This window comes from Notolepis coatsorum (assembly GCF_963971535.1).
Source record: "Notolepis coatsorum genome assembly, chromosome: 1".
NCBI lineage: Eukaryota > Metazoa > Chordata > Actinopteri > Aulopiformes > Paralepididae > Notolepis > Notolepis coatsorum.
Window position 1 is genome coordinate 198,722,919 of NC_140165.1, and position 20,525 is coordinate 198,743,443.

Sequence of the window (20,525 nt, forward strand, 5' to 3'; positions counted from 1 at the left end):
GTCATCAAGTCAGGACCCCAAGCGGTTGACTGTCCGTAGTACCTATCAGCCACTCAGTTTTGAAACCAACGGTCTGATCCCCATCCCACTTAGCTATGGGTATGGAAACTGACCTTTTTCACCAGCCTTGCCTGTTCACAAAGGTGGATTGCCCCCTCTGGCACATCTCCCCCTCTGCTAGGTGTGGATTGTCACCCACATACCACCCAGTGCCCACATTTCCTTACATGCGACAATTCTGGGCCGACTAGACGGTATCACAGTAAGATGTTGGTCACCTTCTAGACACGGGGGCCTTTCAGACCCTTTCAACCTCCTTCCAGTTAAGAGTACCCTCCTCCCGTTCGGATGCACTTCTTCCCCTCTTAGATGCACCTTTCCCCAAATGAGTTGAGGTGGCGCAAACGTCGGGACAACCGGCTTTTCAGGGCCACCTTGTACCCGACGCCGGACCCCCTTTCCCCCAACAGGGATACAGGCCTCCACTTCCGGCGGTAAGGTCTCCTCTCATGAATGGAAGAAGTCCCCTTCTTTTACCTTCGGGCGCAGTATTAGGCTAGGTCCCTTTCCATCCTTAGGTGATACAATCCAGATTCCTCTGAATTGACACACCTTAACCATCTGCTTCCCAGTGGCTCTTTTCAAACCTGCTGATCACAGAAGCACAACTCGCCTAATAACGCATTCTTACTTTACTTACTTTACTTAGGCCTTTTTATTCCTTTCGGAACATAGGCCATTGATGAAAAGTTTCCACCCCTGTCTGTCTTGCGCCATCCTCTCCAGCTGTTTCCACGTCAGTCCCCTTGTCTTGAGTTCCTGCTCAGTGTCTCCTCTCCAGGTGTTTTTGGGTCTTCCTCTGCCTCGCTTGCCTTGTGGGTTCCAGGTTAATGCCTGTTTGGTTATTGCGGTTTTGTGTCTTCGAAGTGTGTGCCCAATAACGCATTCGGTTTCGGCTTATTGTGGCCTGACTGTACATTGAGCCAGACGCATTCATGTCAATCATGTCATAATGCTCACTTGACCGGCCGGTGACGCAGTCGATAGCGATCTGTCATCAAGTCAGCACCCCAAGCGGCTGACTGTCCGTAGTACCTATCAGCCACTCAGTTTAGAAACCGACGGTCTGATCCCCATCCCACTTAGCTATGGGTATGGAAACTTTGACCGTTTTCACCAGCCTTGCCTGTTCACAAAGGTGGATTGCCCCCTCTGGCACATCTCCCCCTCTGCTAGGTGTGGATTGTCACCCACGTACCACCCAGTGCCCACATTTCCTTACATGAGACAATTCTGGGCTGACTAGATGGTATCACAGTAAGATGTTGGTCACCTTCTAGACACGGGGGCCTTTCAGTCTCTCCCCAGCACTATAGTAACAGTTTAACGTGCCCACGGAACCTTCCGATTCCACTGCCGCCTGTTAGTGAGTAGAGGTTCGGGGAGCCGACCCCCTCCCTACTCACATGTTACTTTGAATATCAACGTTAGCTTAATGACTAAATGTAGATGTAATTTTAACATTATCTCCTCATTTGTTCGCTCTTCTCTGGGAAAGTCAAAAAATTTATTCCTATTTAACATCACAATCAATATTCACATTTTTAACACCACACTTCATATAACATCATATTCATAATTAATAAAATCCCATCATTCCCACTTTTTAACGCCAGTTCTGGTGTTCAACACTTTTGCCACCATCTAACAAGGAGAAAAATTTATTTTCAGAGGTTTATACCCCTAAATCCCCGTTCTTCATGTAGCGTCCAGCTGACTGTGTCATAATCCACAGACGCGAACACGACACCATATTGAAATTCCTACAGACCCTTGACTCCTCAAAGGCCTGTCATCCTCAGCTCAAAACATCTCCTCTGTTTGCAACCTGAAAGAAAATCCCTAGGCTCCTTTTCACAAGGAATTCCAAGATCCATCCAACCACTCACTCACAACCTGCATCTAAACAGGTCCATATGTCTCGGTACCCAGACTTACAATAACACACACATCTATTCATAGAAACACACACACACCCAGTGAGACCAACCCAATCTCAACACAAACAAACAATATTAATTAAAATTTTTATTTTATTTTATTTCTATTTCTATTTTTATAAATATATAATTTTTTTTAATATTACCATGCCAGCTGTTTCCACGTCAGTCCCCTTGTCTTGAGTTCCTGCTCAGTGTCTCCTCTCCAGGTGTTTTTGGGTCTTCCTCTGCCTCGCTTGCCTTGTGGGTTCCAGGTTAATGCCTGTTTGGTTATTGCGGTTTTGTGTCTTCGAAGTGTGTGCCCAATAACGCATTCGGTTTCGGCTTATTGTGGCCTGACTGTACATTGAGCCAGACGCATTCATGTCAATCATGTCATAATGCTCACTTGACCGGCCGGTGACGCAGTCGATAGCGATCTGTCATCAAGTCAGCACCCCAAGCGGCTGACTGTCCGTAGTACCTATCAGCCACTCAGTTTAGAAACCGACGGTCTGATCCCCATCCCACTTAGCTATGGGTATGGAAACTTTGACCGTTTTCACCAGCCTTGCCTGTTCACAAAGGTGGATTGCCCCCTCTGGCACATCTCCCCCTCTGCTAGGTGTGGATTGTCACCCACGTACCACCCAGTGCCCACATTTCCTTACATGAGACAATTCTGGGCTGACTAGACGGTATCACAGTAAGATGTTGGTCACCTTCTAGACACGGGGGCCTTTCAGTCTCTCCCCAGCACTATAGTAACAGTTTAACGTGCCCACGGAACCTTCCGATTCCACTGCCGCCTGTTAGTGAGTAGAGGTTCGGGGAGCCGACCCCCTCCCTACTCACATGTTACTTTGAATATCAACGTTAGCTTAATGACTAAATGTAGATGTAATTTTAACATTCTCTCCTCATTTGTTCGCTCTTCTCTGGGAAAGTCAAAAAATGTATTCCTATTTAACATCACAATCAATATTCACATTTTTAACACCACACTTCATATAACATCATATTCATAATTAATAAAATCCCATCATTCCCACTTTTTAACGCCAGTTCTGGTGTTCAACACTTTTGCCACCATCTAACAAGGAGAAAAATAAATGTTCAGAGGTTTATACCCCTAAATCCCCGTTCTTCATGTAGCGTCCAGCTGACTGTGTCATAATCCACAGACGCGAACACGACACCATATTGAAATTCCTACAGACCCTTGACTCCTCAAAGGCCTGTCATCCTCAGCTCAAAACATCTCCTGTTTGCAACCTGAAAGAAAATCCCTATGCTCCTTTTCACAAGGAATTCCAAGATCCATCCAACCACTCACTCACAACCTGCATCTAAACAGGTCCGTATGTCTCGGTACCCAGACTTACAATAACACACACATCTATTCATAGAAACACACACACACCCAGTGAGACCAACCCAATCTCAACACAAACAAACAATATTAATTAAAATTTTTATTTTATTTTATTTCTATTTCTATTTTTATAAATATATATTTTTTTTTAATATTACCATGCCGGGTGGAAGGGGGGGGCAACCACAATACACTATGGCGTAAAGCATCTCACCGTTTTGAAAATACCCCCCAACACCCACTAAAAACAAACACTTCCACTTTACAAAAATAATGTACAAACGCCTCGGTTTAGCAGCGCTTTACTTCCCCGTTAAGACGGCCTCGGATCTAGAGAGCCAGAGTCAGAGCTCCATAACCTGCCGTCACTACCCCTATATGATGTACACCGCTACTAACGCCCTGTTCATTCTCCTTAACACAGGTCACACACAAGATACCCCGTCACCTGCATAATTGCTCCTATTAACATGGCACCCCCATATTACAGTGTGATTGCACGCAACAGCTTGTAACCTAAACACTAAGCTGAAAATGAGAAGTGTTTTCTTCCCATAGTCACATCACCTGCCAAATTAGTGACACACGCACAATGGACGACTTGCATGCTAATTAACAAGTCCATACACCGGGTCAACATCTAATCTACAATCGCCTAACCTGTACCAGCCTATGGCGAGAGCGGAAGAAACCGTTCTACGGGAGGGGGCTGTGAGAGGCCTATTTGACCTATAAATATGACCTATTTAACCAATTTCCCACCTAATCCATGAGAGAGAGAGAGAGAGAGAGAGAGAGAGAGAGAGAGAGAGAGAGAGAGAGAGAGAGAGAGAGAGAGAGAGAGAGAGAGAGAGAGAGAGAGAGAGAGAGAGAGAGAGAGAGAGAGAGAGAGAGAGAGAGAGAGAGAGAGAGAGAGAGAGAGAGAGAGAGAGAGAGAGAGAGAGAGAGAGAGAGAGAGAGAGAGAGAGAGAGAGAGAGAGAGAGAGAGAGAGAGAGAGAGAGAGAGAGAGGAGAGAGAGAGAGAGAGAGAGAGAGAGAGAGAGAGAGAGAGAGAGAGAGAGAGAATATTAATAAGCAGATCTTTTAGTATTATTTGACCCAGTAAATAGTATCTATTTCACAACTTCCTAATACCAGTGCAATAAGAAAATGGTATTTTACACACCAAGATTTAAGAAAATGGGCCTGTATGTGAGGATTTTAAAGTTAACACTATACTCCTAAGCTTTAATGTAGAGGCATTTAACAAAAAGGCTTCAACTTGGAAGAGAGTTGATGGAGGGAGGGAAATGAGGGAGGGGGGGGAGACAGGCAGGGAGGGAGGGAGGGAGGGAGAGAGAGGGAGGGAGGGAGGAAGGGAGGGAGAGAGAGGGAGGGAGGGCGAGAGAGAGGAGGGCGAGAGAGGGTCGGAAGGAAGGGGGGGGGGAGTAAGAGCGTCAGGTTTCCCAACTATTTCAAACACGCTCCCCTGCCACCCCAACTCTTAGGCAACACTACCCTCTAGCGTACTTCACTGGTAACTACCTTATCTACCAACCACATTTCCCAGAACACCCCTCGACGTGGCGCGCATGCGCAGACCGACACATCCCGTCAATACGTTCTTAAACATAACCGCCACTCTTTACAGGTTAAAACACATTGCAAGGTCACAAAACAACCACACACTCAAAACGTCCTGTTTTCCCACATTTGCCATCATACTAGACTGATAATAGATACAGATTGATAACCAGAATTGTATATACATTTGTTTTCATCTGCCATTATGCAAAGAAAAAACGATAAACAACTACAACTTTCAAAATGGCCGTTACGGCGCTTCCTATTAATTCCGGAAGTTGTGTTTTGCTAGCCCGCCACTAGTGGCCACGAATTGCATAATGTTATAAAAATGTATCACACACTACCTACAGTTTAACACAGTACACCGTCAACAGTGTACAGTATAACGCAATCCTACATCACACGCAGTACAAAATAAAATAACGTACGTTAATACAATATGAAAAAAATCATCCGTTTACCATACATTAGCATTGTTAGCTCAGGTAGCTTAGCAATGTTAGCTCCATTAGCCTAGCAGTATTAGCACAGTTAGCTTAGCATCGCTAGCTCAGTTAGCTTAGCCTAGCCTTGTTATTGTTAGTTAGCCTAGCTTAGCCTAGTTAGCTTAGCTTAGCCTAGTTGTCCCGTTTTTTCGAGTGATATAACACTCAGCGATGTCAGCGCCATCACGGTTCTACCCCGCAACAGAACTTTAATCCAGATTTTAAGTGCTAGTCCACAAATCAAACAACCAAAATCATTTTTTCATTAACCGCTCGTCCGCTCATCCGAAATACATTGTGTATTAAATCCAACGCACCCACAGACTCCCCAACCGGATGTCTAGGTGACGACTTCCGGTTCAAAACCTTAACGCTCCTTTGATTTCTACTACATTAAACAATGATCTTAATACAGCAGAAATCTATAATCGTGACGCACAAGTCGCCTACTACTAACCATACCTCACGCTCCCGTCAATACACATGATATCACGACGCAACGTCCACATTTAAACATGATCACCATTGCGGCTAACTAGCAGCTAACTAGCAGCTAAGCTGCGTTGGATAAAAAATACGCACGCCAACCGCTTTGGGAAAAACAATAAACAATTTCTGGCAATTTCTATATGATTCGCTGCAGACTTGAGGACTGTTTCCAACTCTACTGTAACTGAGGGGTTACAAAACCCTGACTGTATTAAAGATTGTGATATATTAAACCACTGCTAGTTATGTACTTTAATTACTGGCCAAACAGTACATCAAATATTGATGGTGAACACTCACAAGAACACGGCATTGACACAGAAATTCTATTGGAGGGTTATTTATTATTATTAGGCAAAGTTAGGTTACAGATTGAGAATTAGGGTCGCGCTTGTATGGCGAAGAATATACGTAAAGTCAGTCAAGAGCATAAGTCAGAATAGTAGGAATACTATGATGGGTCTAAGCTGACGCCACCTGCGGTATAGTAGCAATTATATAGGGCAACACCGGTACCAACTGGAGACAATGGGTAGAGGAATGTTCGGGTACTCCGTCTGAGTCAACGAGGAATAAAGAGGCTCCAGGTACAGGAGTCGGTGCTTGTACTCCCTTGATCAGCAGACAAAAGCAATAGTTGTAATCCAAGATGCTCGACAGCATTGACGACAGCTAGCCAGCCCCTTCCAAGAGGCAGGCCCGCGTGGTAATCCTCACGAGGTTAAATCCCAAACGACAGTGGAAATCAACAGTGCTCTTCTCCGGTGGTCACGGTCCCAAAGCAATATAATCCAACCAGGAATGGTTCTGCAATCGCCGGTGCTGATTCTCCTGTGTACATGTCCAACGGTTCTCGCCTAGGACTCCTCGGGTGTGGGCACGTATTTAGGCCACACAGCCTGGATAAGTGCACTAGCTAAAGACACGACGAACCGAGGGGTAATGCTACACACGGAAGAACTGTGGCCGCACGATATACAATAAAGGATCGACTATTACTTCACATTAGATTAAGTCGAACTCAACGTTACTGCATTAAACTCTGACACTTTAACATTCTATTTGCACGCGGTTCTCAATGCTCTATTTAGATGCAAGGTTGCTCACTTCACTGCACGTTGACTCGTGGTGAAGGGTTTGAACTAGTGAATTGAATTACTGCTGTTTACACCTGCGCCGTATTTATACTTAAGTGAATATCTAGTCCCAACCTCAGTTCTTGTCTCGTATTACTACGCAGACTCTGGGCATGTTCTGACATGCCCGGAGTTGTCTTTGAACTTGCCGTTGGGGGCTTGGTCGTTGGCGCCTGGGGCCGCTGTCCAATAGGAGAGCGAATATTACTCTGGTCTGTACGCAGGTAAAGGGATATTCCATGTATATATATAAATAATATACAAGGTATATCAAACGATACATATATATATTCAGTTTAATCTGGCCCTTCACAACAGCCGCCTCCTAATTAGTCCGCACCTAATTAGTTAAAAGGAAGACAGATTAATAGTCCAGTCAACTACTCAATGTCTGTTGTGGGGAGTAGGGCAATCTACAAAGTCAGTGGGTCATGATCGTCATCAAGGGAGTCAGGGAGCCTTGGCAATTCTATCAGCCTCGCCATGGGTCGGGTGTAGGTCCGCCCCTACACAATAACTTCTGCCGCTCTGACCTTTCCGTCGGCACCAGTGATCACTTTGCTTACGCGGCCGGCCGGCCACGCAGCTAGGGGTAGTGACTGGTCTATGATCATAACGACTGTGTCCACTCTTAAGTTGTCCCTGTCCTTGACCCGCTTCTGACGGGCTGGAAGGGATGGTAGGGAGCTTAGGAGGAAGCGGGCCTGAGACTGGTTGATCTGTGCTTGGCTGTGTCTCCACATCCTCCGTCTGTTCCTCTTGTTTGGTCTGTACCCCGTCTGAGGAGGGGCCGGTTCCGGCCGACATCATCAAGAAGTCGTTTGGGGTGCTGGGTTCGAGGTCAGCTACGTCGCTTGGAGCGCAGCTGAGGGGGGTGGAGTTCGGAACTCCCTCTTCTTGGGCCCACGGTTCTCTCACAGGCCTCTCGTCTAATGTCAATAGCCTCTCAACGGGCTGTACGAGAGAGTGGCCGGTGTCGCTCACCTTTGTGTGCAGGCAGCGTGTAGACGTGGGTTGACTGTCAAGTCCGTAGAGGGGGCCCTGGAGCGTCCACCCCAGTCGGGTCTGAACCGCGACTGGGCATCCTTTGGGTCCGATGTGGGCCGCCTCAATTGGGAGAATGAGGTCCGCGTGGTCGGAGCCTATGAGCAGGGTCGGTGTGGCGCCGTCGATGAGCGGTATAGGTAGTTGACGTAGGTGCACGTACTTCGCCATCAGCTGTGGGATGGGGTAGGTGTACTGTGACAGGCCTATGTCGTGGCTGGTGAAGACGTTAGTGATGCTATACTGCTTCTCGGGCTGCTCGACCGCTGCTATCGTGAAGGAGACATTTTCACCCTTTATGGTCTTCCGGTCTCTTCTAATGGTACGGATTGTCATTGTTTCTTTGGCACCCCGCAGGCCCAACTGGGCTGCGGCGGAAGCGAGGAGGAGAGTCTTTTCAGACCCATCGTCTAGGACGGCGTAAGTGTCCAGGACCTTGTCCTCGTAGCTCAGGAGCACTCTGACCACTTTGATGAGCACTCGGGGGGTCCCGCTCTGCTTGGGGTCTATGTGGAGCACTCCTGTTGGTGGGTTGCCTTGTCGGGCTAGTCCTTTCTTGTGGGCCTCGCGCAGTGTATCGCAGCGAGCGTGGTCCTGTGTGTTCGTCCTACTCCACTGATCCATTTCGGCGGGGGTCAGTTTCTGGTAGGCTTCACACCGTGACATGGAGTGTCCGCTGCGGCAGTAAGTACACCAGGGGGGGGGCCTATGGATCTTCTGTAGTGGTGCCGACTCGCGGTAGTCCGAGTAGCACCGTGACTCCCAGTGTCTGCTGTAGCAGTCAGGACACCAGGGGGGGGGTCCAGGACTGGTTTGTGGTGACACCGCCTCGGCCTGATACATCACCGTGACGGGCCTACTTTGGTTTCCTGGCGGACGCTTGTTGCTGTCGTGCAGGACCTCCAAGTGAGCGCCGTCGCACTTGCTGCATTTCTTCTTTAAACGGCACTCAGCTGCCATATGGCTGCGCGCGCAGCGGAAGCAGCAGCGGTTGGCTTTGATCCACTGACTCACCTCGTCAGCGGTCAGCTCCTTGAAAGTGTCACATTGAGACAGCCAATGTTCCTTTTCACAGTACTGACAGACAGCCTTCCACTTCTCCTTGACGTGGGTGTTGTGGCTCGTCTGCCGTGGCTCAACCTCGGCTTGGTGCATAACTGTCACGGACCGGCGGTTGTCATTGAACCTCCGCGGTCCATCTCTAGGGCTAGAGTCACTCCACACGAATGTGTCCAGTCGTAGACTGCTGACCTCCCTGGCGAGGAAATCAGCTAGGTCTAGGAGGGATGCTTCTGGGCCGTTGGGGTCGCGGTGGTCTCTGCCGCCGAAAACGCTCTTGGCGGGCTGGAGGGAGCTTCTCCAGTATTCGCTCCACATTAGAATTTGCATACAGTTCATGTCTCCCCTTCTCCTTTTGGGACCCCAGCATCCCCACGAGGGATTGTACCTTGATAGAGAGGTCATCCAGTGCTCTATTGTCTTTGGCTGGGGGGAGGCGGTCGATATCCCGTATTTCTTGGATCACGTAATCCCATATGCGTCCATAACGCTGGTCGAGGGCCACTAGAGCCGCGGAGTATGGGGTGCTTGAGTTGGAATATGCCAGCGCTATGTTATGTGCTCTGGGCACCTTGAGATGCTTGAGGAGGATGGCATATTTGTACGACTCGTCGGGGACGTCGGACATCATAGTCTCCAAACACATGCGTAATTCCGTGTACTGTGCTCTGTCCTCGCGCGTAAAGTCGGGGAACGTCGGTGTGCCAAGGTACGATGCCATGGATGGCTGGCACATTGGTGAGCGTAGGGGAAGAGGCCTCCTGGGCGAGTCTCCCCGTACGTGTGGTCGTGGGTTGGTACTTGGTGGGTACCAGAGGCCGGGTCCCCAGGTGCTGTTCCTCGGTGCTGACTGTACGTCAAACTCACCCGTGAGTTGGGTCGGGGGTTTGTAGTGCAGTGACTCGGGGCTGAGGTCGGGGCTGTACTGGGCCTCCTGGTCCGAAGTAGGTTCGTGCTGGTGGGCTTGACATCCCTCCTCTTCCTCCGCTAGGTCCTGGAGTTTTCTAGTTAGTTTCTCGGCGACGTAGGCGGGATCTTCCCGTTGGCTGGGTCCCGTATAGACCGGTCGGGGAGGGGGCTCGGCGACGTAGGCAGGTTCTTCCTGCTGGCTGGGTCCCGTGTAGACTGGTTGCGGAGGGGGCTCGGCGACGTAGGCAGGTTCTTCCTGCTGGCTGGGTCCCGTGTAGATGTGTCGGGGAGGGGAAGGTGCCCTCGACCCGTGTCGTGATGATCTCCGGGAGCTCCGGGTGGAGGAGTGAGGGGTCACCCTCTGGAGTAGTTGCTCCACCATCTGCGCCTGCAGCCGCTCTCTTTCCATCTCGCGCTGTGCATTGGCGGTGTCGCGCTGTGCATCGCGTTGCGCGTGGGCGGCGTCGCGCTGCATGTTTTCTTCAGCCTGGAGGTGCCTCTCTTCCAGTCTGATGGTCTCGCGCTCGTTCTGTTGTTGCGCTTGGAGACGTTCTCTTTGTAGTGCAGAATGTTCGCGCTCACTCTGTTGTTGCGCTTGGCGGCGCTCTCGTTCCGCTGCAGAGTGTTCGCGCTCGCTAAGGGCTTGTGCTTGGAGTTGGTCGCGCTCACTCTGGATTCGGTCTCTTTCGGTTGAAGCTGTCAGCGTGGCGATCAAGGCTTGCGCCAGTCTCTGGTCAGCCTCGCTGGGGGATGACACTGGTGGAGGTGATCGAGCGCCGACAGGGCTTGGTGGAGACCTGTTCTCTTGGCGCGCTCCGAGGTCTATCTCCTGGGCGCGGTTCTCTTCCCGTGGTTGCGCGCCGAGGGCTGTCTCGGGTACGCGCTCTTGGGTTGGTTGTGCACCGGGGTCTATCCCTGGAGCGCTTTCTTTATCCTGGAGCGCTCCGGGGTCTATCCCGGTGACGCTGTCTGGAGGTATAGTCACGTCATGTCCCGCTTGGTCCCCCCCGTGAGCTAAGTCAGTTTTGTTTGAACCCTCTGGGGTCTCTACTGGCGGGGCCGCCAAGTCGATAGGAGTGGGCATGCTTAAACTATCCGTTTTATTCGTATTTAACGTCCATTTAGATAAGCTAGGGGGTAGAACGAAAGCGAATTCCTCCAGATAGGGAGGTGGCTGACGTTTGCGCTGCGGGCGTTCTAGCTTGGGAGAGCCGCTTGGGGAGTGTTCACCGCTGGCCATGGTTAATATTAATATTATATTAAATATTACACTGATACCCTCCGGCTCGAAGGACCAATTGTAACTGAGGGGTTACAAAACCCTGACTGTATTAAAGATTGTGATATATTAAACCACTGCTAGTTATGTACTTTAATTACTGGCCAAACAGTACATCAAATATTGATGGTGAACACTCACAAGAACACGGCATTGACACAGAAATTCTATTGGAGGGTTATTTATTATTATTAGGCAAAGTTAGGTTACAGATTGAGAATTAGGGTTGCGCTTGTATGGCGAAGAATATACGTAAAGTCAGTCAAGAGCATAAGTCAGAATAGTAGGAATACTATGATGGGTCTAAGCTGACGCCACCTGCGGTATAGTAGCAATTATATAGGGCAACACCGGTACCAACTGGAGACAATGGGTAGAGGAATGTTCGGGTACTCCGTCTGAGTCAACGAGGAATAAAGAGGCTCCAGGTACAGGAGTCGGTGCTTGTACTCCCTTGATCAGCAGACAAAAGCAATAGTTGTAATCCAAGATGCTCGACAGCATTGACGACAGCTAGCCAGCCCCTTCCAAGAGGCAGGCCCGCGTGGTAATCCTCACGAGGTTAAATCCCAAACGACAGTGGAAATCAACGGTGCTCTTCTCCGGTGGTCACGGTCCCAAAGCAATATAATCCAACTAGGAATGGTTCTGCAATCGCCGGTGCTGATTCTCCTGTGTACATGTCCAACGGTTCTCGCCTAGGACTCCTCGGGTGTGGGCACGTATTTAGGCCACACAGCCTGGATAAGTGCACTAGCTAAAGACACGACGAACCGAGGGGTAATGCTACACACGGAAGAACTGTGGCCGCACGATATACAATAAAGGATCGACTATTACTTCACATTAGATTAAGTTGAACTCAACGTTACTGCATTAAACTCTGACACTTTAACATTCTATTCGCACGCGGTTCTCAATGCTCTATTTAGATGCAAGGTTGCTCACTTCACTGCACGTTGACTCGTGGTGAAGGGTTTGAACTAGTGAATTGAATTACTGCTGTTTACACCTGCACCGTATTTATACTTAAGTGAATATCTAGTCCCAACCTCAGTTCTTGTCTCGTATTACTATGCAGACTCTGGGCATGTTCTGACATGCCCGGAGTTGTCTTTGAACTTGCCGTTGGGGGCTTGGTCGTTGGCGTCTGGGGCCGCTGTCCAATAGGAGAGCGAATATTACTCTGGTCTGTACGCAGGTAAAGGGATATTCCGTGTATATATATAAATAATATACAAGGTATATCAAACGATACATATATATATTCAGTTTAATCTGGCCCTTCACAACATCTACCTTACCTCACAACGATCCGGCCGGAACCGCTGTGTTTACCTACATTAAACCAACACACAAGCTTATAAACCAAACGTGCTAAACACCTTGGCGGACGCTTCCTTCACGTATAGCACCATATAACGACCTGAAAAACGGGGGGACTTTGACGTACACAGACGTCTCTATCAGGTCCCATCATTATCCTCGTTTGTACCTTCCCCGCGCTCACAGCAAGGGCACAAAGCCTGTAACAAGTCGTCTCTCATTCATTCAATATAATGTAGACTCTCCCTACCTGTGCAAAAGGCAGGTCGGGATTCGAAGGCTGTGATATACACTCACATGGCTCAATAATGTCGAGAGTACCACAACGTCCAGCCAATTCCATGTGAGTCATCCGTTGTTTATAACACTCGTTTGAGATGTTCGATTTCCAGTAACAATCATGCCTTCGACACCAAATACTTGTCTCTAAATTAATGTGTTTTGTTACCAAAAGGTCTGAAACGCATCATGCCGAAACATCCCCTCATCAACCGTCTTCACCTGAGCATGGCATAATCACGACAGATAACGGGACGTTCCCCACGCCGGCTCCTTTCGATAGTCCATAACATCATTAATCTAGAGCCTATATCCCTTAAAGAAATCAGCCTCTCTTCCTGCAACGCAGGCCTCCAGGCGAAACCAGAATACATTATAAAAATACCCCTCAACTCGCTCACGGCATTAGCTGTATTCTCATATGTTCTCATCATATTTTTGTATGGCTCTCTATACTCAATCATGGCGAGACCTACACACACTAATGCAACCATAATCCAATTTACGACTCCCTCTCGCTCAGGGAATAGATCATAAGCTAAATCATCCACATTTGTACTGGGTTGTAATAATCGAACGCTCCCCATCTTCTTCCAATCCAATCCGCCCTTCCATTCTGACATTGTCCGTGCGGTTGAGACAAGCGTCTATTTGTGATTAGATCGCTTATCCCTGCCGACACAGACTTACAAGACAGAAGGGCGTCTTTCTAACTGCAACCCTCGTTCGAGCTGGTCGCCTTAACCTGAATGATCCCCATAATCATCCTTTACTCACCTCACAGAATGATGCAGTTGTTGTTTTGTTGTTTTTCTGCCGCCAGTAGAACGTTATCATTCGAAGAGGCGTCGTAGTATAGTAGTCACGTCGATGTTATGGATTTGCATTCAGCCTCCAGCCAATTCCAGAAGGGTCACACGGCACCACTTTTGGTTACAATGATTCAGTTTGTCTTGTGAGATATAGTCATACTATCTCAATAGTAGCGTACTCTGCATTGTTGTATATATAGTCTACTTGCTGCATTACCTGGTAGAAGAGAAGAATCGGCCTTCGATGGCGGTGAAATGAAAGGAATGGTAGACTGATAACAGAGCTCAAATCAAACATAAATGCGTTTAATTGCATCCAAAATAACTCATATCTAGTCTAAAGGTTTGGCTTTCAGCAAACTCAGGCATGAGTTTCTGCTGAGGGAGTCCTCATCAACAGAAATCAAAGCAGCATTGGATCTTCTAGCTAGTTTAGTCAAGTTCTTTGTCTGGTGGATCGGTTGTTGTTTTCAAGTTTCCATGGTGATCCGTGTCTGTGTCTCTCCGTGGCTGTGTGAGTCTGAGTGAGTTTCTCTGAGTCTCCTCCCCGCTCAGTCTGTCTCTTTTATCAATGAGTAGAGGATCTCGGCGTGATGTCACCAAGTGACGTCAAGCATATGTTCTCCTCCAATCACAAGTGTTCTAAGTTTTGAATTTGAAAGTGGGTGGTCCTTTGGGGCCAACCGCTCCTTTACATTGTTCCAAATCAGAGAAATAGAATTAGTCTAAAATAAGCGTATTACTTCTGTTTTACAATTCAATATGTATATTTCTAAATCGGGGATACCCAGATGAACACAAAGATATCATTATTGACTCAAAACAGCTTTACCAGAGGAGAATCACCGTCTTTTTAACCATTAAATCCTTTTCTACAGATTCTAATTATTTCTTTTAGCTTAAATCTATATCTATTTTAAACAGCTATTATTCAGCACTTTGAGTATTGTTCAGTTTGGTTCAGAAAGAGTTTAATGGCAAACCTCTGTGATTCTTTGTCATAAACACAGCATATTTCATATCATTCCGTTCAGCATCATTAGCACCATGTGACAGAATTATTTGCAGTTCGATTTCACGCTAATTTAAGTATATAAAAACCTTTCGGTCACAAACCTGCTTCTCTAATAGAACAGGTCAGCTCAAGTGTTGAGTGACTTTACATATCACTTCAGTGACCAACATAGGTCAACCTTTTCCACAGAAGTCTGGTACCGTGCCCTACAGTATGTGTTAGTCATCAGACATCTGTCTGCAGTGTTGCTTGATGTGACACCTTCATCCCCTCCACCAGATTCTCTCTGAGTTTGGCAGCCAGGAGAGGAACATGCAGGCTCTCCAGGTGGCCATAGCTGAGAGGGAGATCCCTCTGAAGGTGGGCCAGGCCCGCTTGTCTGCACGAAGCCAGAGACCTGCCACTGAGCGGTGCCGCGACCAAGCACAGGCCCGCCTGCTGTCTGAGGTCCAGCAGATCAGCACTCACATCAGCAAGTAAGGACAGGGTGTACTAAAGGGATCAATAATCAACTAGGCTGCAGTAAAAAACTTAAAACCAGATTTTCAAACATAAACATCAAGACAGAAAACACCCTCATCACAGACAAGCTGGATGTGGCCAATTACTTAAACATTTTCTTCACAAACATAGCCACAACACTGGTAAATAAACGACCCTCCCACTCAGGGCATTTTGGAGTAGAACACATCCTAGCCTACTACTATAACCTAGGGGTCCGCAAAGACGATTTCAAACTCGAAATGTTAACAACAGCTGAGGTAAACAAAAAACTGAGCACCCTCCAACCTAACAAAGCCACTGGCCATGACAATATCCCCTCCAAATTCCTCAGTCTCAGCAGCCGCCATCACCCCAGTCACCACACACATAATAAACCTCTCCATAAAACAGGGACACGTACCCAAAGACTTCAAAATTGCACAAAAAGGGCAGCAAATTGGACCCAGGCAACTACCGCCCTGTTTCTATTCTTACCTCCATCTCGAAAGTCATCGAAAAAATAGTATACGAACAGGTCGAAAAGTGCCTCGCGGAAATCTAATTTACAAATTCCAATCTGGCTTCAGAACATCCCACTCCACTGACACATGTCTTCTATATTTGAACGACCACATCAAACAAGAGGTGGACGCAGGCAAATACTGTGGCATGGTCATGCTGGACCTACAAAAGGCCTTTGACACTGTCAATCACTCTATTCTGATTGACAAGCTAAAAGCAATTGGCTTTGATAGCACATCAGTGAGCTGGATGCAATCCTACCTGGAGGGAAGAGAACAGATGGTGGAGGTAAACGGTACACTATCCCCCCCCCCCTCCCAGTGAACTGCGGTGTTCCACAAGGAAGCATTTTTACTGTTCCTAATTTATGCAAATGTCATGTAATCAGCCTGTGACTGCAACCTGTTCCTGTTCGCGGACGACTCAGCACTGCTGGTCTCGGACATGGACAAGTTGCAGGTTGAAAAAACCCTTAGCTCTGAACTCGGCAGAATCTGCACCTGGCTCGCTGATAACAAACTATCATTACACCTGGGTAAAACCGTCCATTCTCTTCGGATCAAATAACAAACTCAGCAAGACCAACGTCTTCTCTGTTACAGTGGGTGACAATATTGTCACAAGGAAAGATGAAATTACATACCTGGGTTCCATCCTAGAGGCAAATCTTTCCTGTGACAAAATGGCAACCAATGTAATAAAAAAAAGTCAACCAACGAACAAGATTCTTGTACCGGATCTCCTCCCTGGTAAACAAGAATACCCTGAAGACTCTAACAGGAGCACTCATTCAAGGGTACTACGACTATGCCTGCACCTCATGGTACCAAAGCACCTCAAAGGCACTAAAAACAAGATTATAAACATCACAAAACAAACTGGTCAGACTACTGCTTAACCTCACTCCTAAAACTGTGTGAATGTGAATCACTACCCACCTTCAAAACCGCTCTTAAAGAGCACCTACGGGAGGCTGCAATTCGAAACTGGCCCCTGTAAATGGCCAAACCCAACCCCCTCCAATGTAGTTCCCCCCCCCCCACCCCCTCCAATTTACAGTCCCCCCCCCCCACACCCGCCTCCAATGTAGTTTCTTCCCCGTCAAATGTATATACTCTCAAATGTATATAATGTATATACTCTCTTCTTATAGAAACTGTCTATTAATCAGATTTTCCAACGCCAGGGTCTATATGACAGGCGTTGTACTCGTAAACAGTACTGTATATTTGTAGATCTGGTATGTCATAAATGTCTGGCTGTAACAGTACTGTCTATCTGTATGTCATGTATGTAATATATGTTATGATGAATTGAAAATGGGGACCCTGATGTAAACAAGATGAAAGTCTTTCTCTGGTCTGCATCCCCTTAACAATTGTGTGTATTGAGCCGTACTGTATTGTACTCATTCTGCAATCTGTTAATACAATCAATCCATTTCAACAGGACATTGTATTTGGAGGTTTGTTGAAAGAGTGACTTCTCTACCTCTCCTCCCAGGTATATAATATTTTCTCTCTCCCTCCCTCCCATCCTATCTAGAATGCGTGAAGCGATGGACCAGTCAGAGATGGAGCAGAAGAGTCTGATTAGCTGTCAGCTGACTCTGCAGGAGAATATCAAGATCAAGTCAAACTCACTCTACATCGACGAGGTCATCTGCACCCAGCTCCGACAGCCCATTGTCATACACAACTTCTGATTGGTCAGAAGACTAGTGCTTACAAGCACAACCTTTTCAGAAGTATGTAAATCAAAAAGAAGCGTGTAAATAAAAAAGCAGCATGTAAAAAAGAGATATAACTATATATATTATACAGAGTAGGCCTACATCTTAAACTACTGAAATATAAACACTCATGACCCATAGTAGCCGTCTTTCAATTATAAATATAAAGAATGATAAATGAAAATAATTAATAAACAATCGAATGAAATGAAATAATCAAATGAAACCGGTCAAAACATTTTCCTCATTAAGGCCTCTAGGCTCTAAACAATCCAGAAAGTGAATATAAAAGCTTTCCCTTTGTAGCAAGAGCCTGTCTCTGTCACCGCCTCTTGGTGGTCTCAAAACTTGCTCTAAACCCATGTATTTTAAGCCAGAAATATCATGTCCTAACTTATTAAAGTGCCTTGCAACTGAAGACTTCGTCATTTCTTCTTATAGAACATTTGTGCTCAGAAATTAGATTTTTAAAACTTCTTCTTGTTTTTCCAACATAGTAAAGGTTGCAAGGACATTTAAGCAAGTAAACCACAAAATCAGAATTACAGGTGATCCGGCCTCTAACAGTGATACTCCTACCTGTACTTGGTTGTAAATAAAATGTCTCTTTAATCATGCCATGACATTGGGTACAAGACAAACATGGAAAATTGCCATTTGGAATATTAGCCATAAAATGGGTACATTTTTTGGGAAAATCCGTTTTAACTAACTGGTCCCTTAAATTAGGTTGCTGTTTGTAGAAGTATTTGGGTGGTTCCTGGAACACACCTCCGATCTTAGGATCTGACTTTAAAATGTACCAGTATTTGTTCACAATATCACGCATATCTCTAGAAATAGGGCTGAAGGTGGACACCAATGTTACTGAGTTGCTTTTTACTTTGTGTTAGGATAGGGGTTTGGCGGAGCCCAATTGCACAACACAGGAGGAGAGAGAATGGAGCGGTTTAGGTGGGTTTTTAATTATGATTCCCCAAGCAGACAGTTTCACAGATAGGAATGTGCGACAGGTACAAGAATGTTCTCGGGATGAGGAATGGTGCGTTCCATGTGCCGCATGGGGCTTCCAGGTGAGCGGAGTACCGGGGCGGTGGTCCTGGGGCACAGAGAGAACAGGATTAGCGACAAGGCAATTCAACAAGGTTTGAGTAGCAAGGCTAGAGCTAGTCGTCGTACCTAGGAAGTAAGGTTAACACTCCGACGAGGGTAGAACAGGATCTGCGGGCTGGAGTATCCTCACGCTGATGAGGGAATCTGTCACAGCCGTGTTGATTGAGGTGCTGGCAGCGTGGGAAACCGGGGAACGGATGCTGCCCATATAAGGGTGTGAGAGGATAAGGGGTGAGGGATGCTTCCGCCGTGATGGTGATGGTGAGGAAGGAGGAGGGGTGAGGAAGGCTCTCGCCGTGATTACAACACTTTGTCTTTATGTGTAAAAAGGGATTGTCTGTTTATCTGTTTAGTTTTATTAAGAGAATTCTCAATAAGGGCCTCACTATATCCTCTAGATCTAAAGTTTTGACAGAGCTCCTTGGCTTGTGTATCAAAAATGTCATCTGTATTACAAATACGTTTATATCTAAAAATCGGACAAAATGGAAGGCTCCTCTTGAGCTCTGGCGGGTGATAACTGCTATAATGGAGAAACGAATTTCGATCAGTCTTTTTTGAAGACCTCGGTATGGACAATATTATCTCTCTTTTTCACCAATACATCGAGGAATGCTATGGAATGTGAATCATAATTCATAGTAAACTTAATAGTCTCTCTGAGAGTTGAGAAACAAGTGGAACTATTCCAGAGCCTCTTTAGTGCCTGACCATACAAAAAATAAATCATCAATATACTTCCAATAGGCTTTAATCTGTCCAACATATGGATTATTATTAAAAATACATTCAGACTCAAACTTCGACACAAAACAGTTGGCCATATTAACCGCTACTGGGCTGCCCATAGCTAGGCCTCTTTTCTGTAAATAATATTGATCCTGAAAACAAAAATAATTCTTATTAAGGACTTCCTGAGTCAATGATATTAATGCCTCAGTAGAGGGATGTAGCTCTTCTCTGATCCAAAAAATATCTAGATGCACTCAACCCATCAATATGTGGGATTCTAGGATATAAACTAGAAACATCCATAGTACACAAAATATCAGTAGCTTCTATACTGCACTCATACAGCTTACTTAGAAAGTCGGTAGTGTCCTTTAAATAACCAGGTTGTGCTGCAGCCAGTTCTTTAAGGTGTGGGTCAACAAACTTTGTTCTGTAAGTGACCCGATACCAGCCACAATAGGTCGACCTGGAAGATCCTTGTGAATTTTGGGCAAAGTGTAAATAATAGGTCTTACTGGGTTATCATTCACCATGAACTTAAATTCCTTCTCAGAAATCTCACCCTCCTTAAGAATGCGCTTTAGAACCTCTTTGATCTCAAAAGAACCAAACAGTTGGATCTGTGCTTAAAGGAATATACACATCTGTGTCTGCTAATTATCTATTTATTTCAGCAACATAGGAACTCTTATTCTGCACCACTAAGGCAGAGCCTCTATCGGCCTTCCTGTACACCAAATTATCTAACTGCATCGATTCCTTAAGTGCTAGTCTCTCCGACTCAAGCAGATTAGGGAATAATCTTGTTTCATTACTTTTCTCACATAGAAGCATAACTTCATCCTCAACTAGTCTACAAAATGTGTCAACTGATGCATGATTAATCTGTGGAGTGATCTGTGGAGTGAACGTGCTACGAGGCTTGAACAGTGTTTTAAATGGTCTATCAGCCGTGTCCAATGACCTGACTTCTGGCAACACTGTGCTTCCAGGAGTAGAATAAACAATATTTTTGTCGACATCTCTAGAATAAAAAGCTTTAAGCTTAATGTTCCTAAAAAACTTAAACAATTCAACCTTTGTAGTGAAACCATCCACCTTACGAGATGGTACAAAAGAAAGTCCTTTTGACAGTAGTTTACATTGGGAGTCACTGAGGTTTACCTCTGAAATGTTGACTGTTTGCCACA

At 46.3% G+C, this 20,525-nt stretch overlaps 1 protein-coding gene across 1 annotated transcript in view; it reads left to right on the forward strand.

Moving 5' to 3' along the window:
- Positions 1-17,463, forward strand: part of LOC311223897 (tektin-1-like) — a gene marked incomplete at both ends in the record, with an annotated part of 32,014 nt that extends 14,551 nt beyond the window's left edge. The window contains 2 exons of the mRNA XM_084308658.1: positions 15,033-15,229; positions 17,304-17,463. Of these exons, the coding sequence (XP_084164784.1) occupies positions 15,033-15,229; positions 17,304-17,463 (357 nt within the window). The remainder of the gene's footprint in view (positions 1-15,032; positions 15,230-17,303) is intronic.
- Between the last annotated feature and the right edge of the window lie 3,062 nt (positions 17,464-20,525).